Here is an 8,425-nt window from a genome sequence, read left to right as displayed (position 1 = left end):
TCCAGGTTCCACATTAGCTTTTGGGTAGCATGCAAATATTGTTCCATTTGATAAGCTTTTCCCATCTTGTTAACATACTGGGCTCCTTAACAGTAGCGCTTCAGAAAGAAAAAATGTACCATGTTTTTGAACCAGTGGTAGATGGACATTTTATCAGCATCCACAATTTTCCCATTTGCTTAAATTACTCCAATTCATCCAGCAGATGCATCAAGAAAAAAGTCAAAGAGTTAAATTTAAAGAAGAGAAAGCTAGTGGTTTCAAATAATAAAATCTAATCAATTGCTTTTAAATATCTCATTTAACAGTTCCTATTATCCAACTCAGCACAGAAACTATGACAGAAGATAGGGCCAGACTCTGTACTGCTTTGATTATCTTTCATTCAAAGCAATTGAGAAGTTGTAAATAGGACAGGGAACACTTCAGTGCAGCCTGATAAGTGTAAGCAGGACCGTGACTATGACATCAATCTGATGCTCAAGCCTTGGATAAGAAGGTACTCAACTGTTCATCAATGAAAGAATTCATGTTTGATTTTGTGGGATTGGCTTGGTTTCTCAAAGGTGTTAGATTCACTAAGGATCAGAAGTAACATGATTCTGAGAGAAAAGTCTTCAATATCTACTTAACCCCAACACTGAAATCATATTCTATGAAAGAAGTAATTCAACACCAACATCTCACATGTAATTTCCTTTGTTAGACCTAGACAAGGAGATTTAGATTGTAATACAGAGAGCTGTTGATTTCAATGGAGCATGGTCTATTGCATTGATATTTTTCATTATGAAACATTTATTGAATTTTGTTCTTGTAATCCTATAGGTACATTTTAAAAACATAATAATGTACAGATATCTAAGAATATCATTTGCCAGAAAATGGGAAAAACGTTAAGATATCATTTCATACACTATGGTCTGCAATAATGATTTTGGTTCAATTTTGTCCACATGGCTTGTGCCAAGAAAGGCTGATTTATAAAGCATATTCTGCAATCCAGAACCAGATAATACTGGAGATAATTACTATGCCTGGTTAGAGTTTAGGAGCAATTTCCTGAGCCACCACTTGTAAAAGTGAAAGAACATACACTGTAATGAGTGCTGGTTGGCTAGATACTAAAAGAAAAATAAGGAATTATTACCTGGAGTCCACTTTCCAATATCAGGTTAAACAGCACAGTGTCTCCCTAGATGCCATACAAACGTTCCTCATGTGATTTTTACTGCCGTACAGATGGATATACAGACTCTTTTTAAGCTTTTTTGGCATATAGAAAAATTAAATCAGTAATATCTCAGTTTCACATAATTTATTGACAATGGAATTGCTTTATCATTTAGAAATGGGAGCTATTAAGATCTAAAGCAGAGTTTGATTTTCTTTTGGAAACCATAAGAAAAAACCATTGCCTTTAATAACAAATATGAGATTTGTAACATTAAAAGAATAATTGTTCAATTCATTAAATTTTGCAGATTTAATTTTGAAGATTTAACGTATAATTCAATCTAAGAAAGATGCTGTTTTATCTTTAGGCCAGTTATGAGTAATTTTAATCTTATTTTATAAAACTACTGTTAATTAATGTTGCTTTCTTAAAGGTTCTCTAAATTCATCCCTTATTTAAATATTTTATTCTTATGAATGTTGGCAAAGCCAAATGGAGGAGTGAGTGATCTTGGTAAATTAAAACAAACCTAGCAACTAATTTAGGCCATTGTTTGGTTTTTAAAAATTCATTCTTTACTCCTTTAGCTTTGATGATTTATTTGTCTGAATTTGCAGTTTCAGTTTAGCAATGCATAAAGAAAACTGGAAGCATCATAAATAAATTACATGTTAAAACAACACATTGCAAAGGACCCTGGACATTCAGCATGAACAAGATCCCATTATAGCACGGTGACTTTTAAGAACAAAAGCTTCCCCGCTTTTTCTGACTTAAAGAAATAAAACAACAGACAGTTATTTCTTATCTAAATCTTTATTAGAAGAAAAAGCAAATGTATCTAAAACAAGGAGTAACAACAAATTTCATTAAGTATGAAACATCTGGGTTATCAAAGGTATTTAGACAACATGTTCCTAATATTTCTGCATAGCAGAAGCACACCGATTATAGAGCTCATGATGTCATGCCCTCGTGAGTTACTTCTGGCCTAAGAGTATCTAAAGTCACATTTAAACAAATGTGATGGTAGCTAAATTGATGTTACTTGATGTTGACTGATTTGCAACGCTTTCCCAGCTATCATGATGGTGGACATAGCCTTCAGATGAATGCCTTTATGGACTCTGTACCATTGAGTAGCAAATTGAATTCATTTTATTTCAAGTTAGTAGTACCAGTAAAGTTATTTAAAACTGAATGAGAAAGTGTTCCTGTTTATACTGCTGCAATAAAAAATCAACGTGTTATAAATGAGCTGTTTTGTATCAAAAGTTAGTAAATACGAGACATATATACAACAGCCTTTGATGGAAACAATCATATGTAATGGAGCTATTTAGTCCATGACATCTGTGAGCACCCTTTCAGGGTTAAGTTCCCTTTGTGATTCCTAGAAGTTTCTTTTTCCTACTATGTGTACAACACAGAATGACGCAGTTATATAACTATTGTATAAAGACTACATTTTAAAATTTCTTTTAAGAAAAACAAAATAAACCCAACAAACGTGCAGTCTTTCAAGTTTTTGTTTTCCTTGTGTGTAGCACACATTCACGAATGCCCACTGGGTGCAAAGGAAATTTCTTTATGTCCCACAAGGTATTCTCGACGCTGAGAATGGGGAACATGGTTGAAATGACCAGTGGTTTCCAATCAGTGAGCAAGAGGAAAATCAACGCAAGACTTGTCTTAACCACTAAACATTGCAGGATTTAATTTTTCTTAAACAATGTTTGTAAACTTGCCCACAAAAGTTGGGTAATATTAAACAGCCGGTAAGGCACTTTGTCAAAGGACGAAGTAGGAAAGGCTGGATGGTTGAGAATTTGCCTAGCACACACGACCCACAACCCACTATCCCTACGAAAAGACAGCAAAGACCGGGGTGGGGTGGACCTATGACGGGTTTACTGTCCAACAAGGGTGGGGAATGTTTGAAAAACGTTTATTTCACTTTGTTCACCAATTTTCCCTGCAGAAGAAGTCATTTAACTATAACCTTAAAAATAGATTAGGAGCTATCAATTTAAGTCACATATCCTTCTTCGATTTAATATTTTAAACGGATATTAACATACTCGGTAATATTTTCAAAAGATCCAAGCCACTGTATTTAAAAATGAATTACAAAACGAAAGATCTTTGTATAAAAATGATTCATGTTATTAACAATTTCATTGCAACTTTCGATGGCTTCACATATTACAGCGTAAGCTTTGGTATAAAACATGCAAACGCAAGCCAACAAGGTCGTGAGGCCAGCATCCCTAAACGCCGCAAGCGTTGCACGGACAGCCAAGGAGGAAAAGGTAACACACCATCGCCAGATGACATTTGCTTTTCTACCGGTCTTTAGTTTAGAAATTTCGGTTCAACAAAATCTTCATCAAAGACGAGCTCACGAAAAGGGGTTTTTCCGCGGAACCTTCGTTTCTCTCTAAATCTTCCACTAGGAGGAAGAACGGCACACAGTAATTAACAAAGCAAAACCGTAAGAGAAGTCACAGCGCCATCTGCTGCACACGCGCTTTATAGCACTTCGAGACACTGCGCTTTCAAAACAGCAGTTTGGCATGGACATTATTGTAAACATAGATATGAGAAAACAATCAGCCCTTGTTATTATTATGTCAGTAAAATACGATCCCATTCTGGGTCCCAAGTCAGATTCTGCCAATATGGCATGCCATTCAGGTGCAGGATTACAGAGGTAACTTCTGTTTACCTTCTTTTTTTCTCAATTTACTTTCTAAATTACCAGACTAATTCAAAATTGTTTTGTTTTGTCACCAACCACTCGGATGGTACAGCCTTGAAACATATTATTTGTAAAATGTTAATATACAGTATTTCAAATCTTTCAATTGCAAGTGTTGAGGAATATTGCTGTTTTTTGCCCCCACAGATACCAGTTTAATTGCTTTGTAAGAAAATGGCTTCTAAATTTCTTCTCAAAACCCTACTCATTTTTAATCTATGCATTTAAATTGTACAAAGGAGTAAAAAACAGTATTTTTTTTCTACCTGGGAATAAACCTGTACAACACTTAAACAGGCAACTAGTAGCTCACATGCTGATTTATATTTTATTCAAGCGATTTTTCCAACTTTTATGTATATCAGAATCACCTAGAGTATTTTGCAATATTTTACACAATGCCCACCTCCAAACACAGTCAGCAAGGGCATCTGCATGTACAAGTTCACTGGTAGAAGTCACTATTCTACTAGATTTTTGTTCTGGCCCTTGTATTATTGGGTAAGAAAGTAATAAGAAAAAAATCTAGAAGGAAAAGCAAGGGTGGGGTTATAGCTCAGTGGCACAGTGCCTGCCTGGCATGCTCAAGGTCATGAGTTCAATACCTGGGGTACCAAAAAAAGAAGAAAAGGGAGCACTTGTCCCTGTACTCAGGCTAATGAAAACAAGGAAGGCTGTTTGACTCGAGGTGAAGCCAAGTAACACTTTTACTACAACACTTATTTGCTTCTTGTTATTAAGCTGCCATGAAATCCATCTAAATCTAAGTTCCTACGCTGCAGGGTAATTAAATAAAGTAGTATTCGTATTAACTTGTAGCGCAATAATGCATTTCTGATTGTCTTGTTGAATGTGTGCATCACATCCTGATCAACACGTTAGATCAACACATTCCTTGCTGTTACACACAAGATTAGCATAAAAGCCAGAAGGGTGCCAACTGGATCAATGCTACTTTGGGGGTGCATTTTTACACTGTCAGCCATACCCTATGTATTTGCACATGATATGAGTAGATAAGGTGTATCAGCATCTGATTCATGTTTTGCCTGGCCATGTAAGAACTACGCAGGTCTTGCCAGAGGCTGGCTTGTTGCTCTGGCCAATAGCAGTGGAGTGTAGCAGTAACATTCCTCTTAAGCCCTAAAGAGAGATTTCCTAACCCCAAGAATGCCCCTTGCAAAGGTATTTACAGATGAGGCATTTAATGGAGGTCAATCATATATTCCCTTAGTGCAAAATCTTAATTCCCTTAGCTTAAAATCTATAAAGTAATGCCATATTTATTTCTTTTTCCTCACTGAAAGTTGAGCTAAAATTAAACCTTTTGTATAAAAAGTTTATAAAGTGACATAGTCACTTTAATCTCGAAATACAGGTATGCTCATGAAAAGAAAAGCATCATCTTTCAAAACAAATCCATATCCATCTTCCCTATGGTGGAAATGGGCAATTTGTGTTAGAGATTAGTAGTATGAGTTATACAGAATATTTTTTGTTCAGGATATTTTTATGGTGGCCAGAAGCTCTTACTACTGGAGACGTATTCTAGAAGTCAAATTCAGCTTCAATATAAACAGAAATTCACTAGAAGATAATGAACTGTGATGATCCCACAGTAACTTCATCCAATTCTGTTCTTTGTAGAATCTGCCTGATATTAATATCTAGAAGTTTGTTATGGACTTGACTTGCTAAAACATACTTCATGAGGAGCCATTAATACACATTTGACCACAGTTTAGAGAGTTCCCCACCAGCTTGAACAGTATAAATATAACAATAGCACCATATTTACAAATGTAGTACCTTATGCTGGTTAACTATCAATCAATGCTTTTATGGCTAGTTGATTACACAGTTATAGTGCTTTCAAAAATTGCCTGAAAATCCTTTACAAGTTTACACTTACAAAAACAAAGGCTATCAAAGTGCTGCTGCAGAAACAACACGCTGAGTTACAAAAGTTATTAAAACCCTTTCAGCTATAAGGTTTTAAATATGCTTGACATTAACACTTGGCTCTTCCACTGGGACCATCATCTATAAAGTATGCCGCATCAGAGAGGCCACGGCCATCCAATGCCTGACCGCTCTATGGTACCACGTACTGGCTTTCTTTTAGAAGAAGCTCAGAAATTTCACAGGACTCCAAAGCAACATTTTCAGATTATAGTTGACCTAATTCGCAAAACATCGACTTAAAAGTAGTTGGCACTGTTTGGAGCTTTTCTACTTTTTCTGCTTCTGGAGAACTGGTTGCTTCTTGACCAGAACTTCGTGCAGGCTAGGGGTTATGAAGTAAGGTTTTTCTGGAGATCCATCGTTCCCTTCCAGATCTTCACCTGTATTTGCAGCAGCCAAAGCAGGGCCAAGGCAGCAAACAGCAGCAGAACAATTATGTGCATTTTATAAATTGGAGAACAGGTGAACAAAGAGAAAGAATCAGAGATATCAGTGTTAGAAAGTGAAACAGAAGACAGATTAGTAGAAACAAACAAAAAAGACCAATCAATGAAGTTAAATTGCTGATTCTGGACAAAATAGCCCTAAAAGACCCCAAGACAAAAAGGCCCAATCTCTACTATAAAGCACTGGTCCTTTCCTCACCCAAATAAGGTTTATTTTGATAGTTTAAATTAACAAAGTTTTCCATGTTCTTCAAAAGTATTCTCCTTAAATCTTGTCACTACTCTTTTCAGAACTGTATAAACTGCTACAACCTTGGGCATGAAGTTAAATAGAAAGTGTACTAAGAATAATAGTTGTATTTGACAGTTTGAGGTTGCTTTTAATAGCAGTTTGCACCCAGATATTATGGATGAATTTGCTGAACCAGGGACGTAAATGAACTCTGCTGAAATCGAAGATTCTGAGGCAGTGAGAAGAGAACCCAGGCTCTTGGCCTTTGATTCAGTTCTGATCATATGTAACTATGAAGGGCTATGCTCTAAAGCTTTGTGGTCTCCCTCAGATTATATTCCAAAGCTAACACTAGGATTTCCTGACTTCATTGCCCATGAAATAACCTTCTTGTCTTGATTGCTTAAGGTAATGAGAAACTGATAGGCTGTTCACTGGTCTACCAGCTGGGTGGTTGGGGAAGGGAGCAGAGTCATGCTGAAAATCAAGATGTTTTCATGGGATTCGATTTACTGCAAATGCCATGTATTTCATTGCAGATAGTATCTATACTCGTTTGGGAATTGTGGGATTATTGGTTTAGTAGATTTTTAAATTAGACCTCACACACACACACATGTGACCTTTCTCACATATAAAGCAAAAAGTTAAGGAACATGATAGACACTGGGACTTTTTTTTTTTCCTTAATCTTATTTCTGTGCAATATCATATATCATATGCCTGTATCATTACTATCCTGGAGGTACCAGTAGGAAGCCTGGTCTGGATCACATTAATAATCATCTACAGCTATTATTCTTTCCAGAAAGATTCTCAGTGCCTTGTGATGTTAAAAGATGTTATGTTTCTATAAATAAAGTATTTACAAATGGTTGGCATTTTTTTAAAAAAAGCATAAATTTTATGACAAGTATAATAGGTATAAAAAGATACAGAAAAGAAGTGTTCTACACAATTAGAATTTGCCTTGAGATATCATTAAAAAGAATGTTTTCCAAAATATGATGTTACCCACTGTAACAGTTGGGGCAGGAGGAGAAATGCCGTATGATCTCCCCTGTTCTTTATTATCAAAGACGGGAGCCTTTGCAGGGAAACTATTAATGTCAACACACAACACTGAGTAAGACTGATGGTACATATGACTTTTGAGAAGTTAGAAATTTATTAACAAATATGGATGGGCAATTTCTTACTGTTCACAGTTAAAATTCACTACCATATTTAAAATTGACAAAATTAGCCCAAGCTTGCAAAGGCTGGAAACTAGTAAGTGCTAGACATTTCCTGTACTAAATTTTGAGAACTATTTTCAGCTACAAGAATAAGGAAGACGTCAGAGGGATTTCCAAGTACTGCTCTTGGGATGACCATCTGAGGCGAGAGAAGAAATCACTGTGTATTCCAGAGACCCGTTTCTGCCATGTGTTGAGAACTACCTAAACAGTGGGTTTTATTTGGTGGTGGTAGGGAATAGATTTCTTTACTCCTGTAATGATCTCAACTCCCAACCCAACTGTGAAGTTGACCCTGTAGTTTAAAAAATAAACTGTTGGCTGTGTGCTCAACAATGTCCTACAGAAGAGTAAGTTTTCTATTTTTTGTGTGTGGTACTGGGATTGGACTAAGGGCCTTTGCATTGAGTTACATTCCCATCCCTTCTAACAAACATACCGTTTTGTTCTATTTTGAGACAGGGTCTTACTAAATCAACAAGTTGCTCAATTAGGCTCAGACTTGTAATCCTCCTACTTTGGCCTCCCAGAGTGCTGGGATTACAGGCACACACCAGCACACCTGGCTAGGTTCTGCTCTCTTACCTGCTAACCCTAACTTCTCTA

At 36.2% G+C, this 8,425-nt stretch overlaps 1 protein-coding gene across 3 annotated transcripts in view; it reads right to left on the bottom strand.

The window, feature by feature from the left end:
* Window positions 1-1,974: 1,974 nt before the first annotated feature.
* Window positions 1,975-8,425, bottom strand: part of Slc44a5 (solute carrier family 44 member 5) — a 373,608-nt gene continuing 367,157 nt past the window's right edge. For all 3 annotated transcript variants that reach the window (XM_063258189.1, XM_063258195.1, XM_063258202.1), the window contains one exon: window positions 1,975-6,283. In XM_063258189.1, coding sequence (XP_063114259.1) covers window positions 6,171-6,283 — 113 coding nt within the window. In that variant the 3' untranslated portion in view covers window positions 1,975-6,170. The remainder of the gene's footprint in view (window positions 6,284-8,425) is intronic.

Source organism: Cavia porcellus, unplaced genomic scaffold (genome assembly GCF_034190915.1).
Source record: "Cavia porcellus strain 051 isolate PalLab524CR breed Dunkin Hartley unplaced genomic scaffold, mCavPor4.1 scaffold_1, whole genome shotgun sequence".
NCBI lineage: Eukaryota > Metazoa > Chordata > Mammalia > Rodentia > Caviidae > Cavia > Cavia porcellus.
The sequence above is the reverse complement of the archived record's forward strand: the minus strand, read 5'-3'. Positions and strand labels throughout refer to the sequence as shown.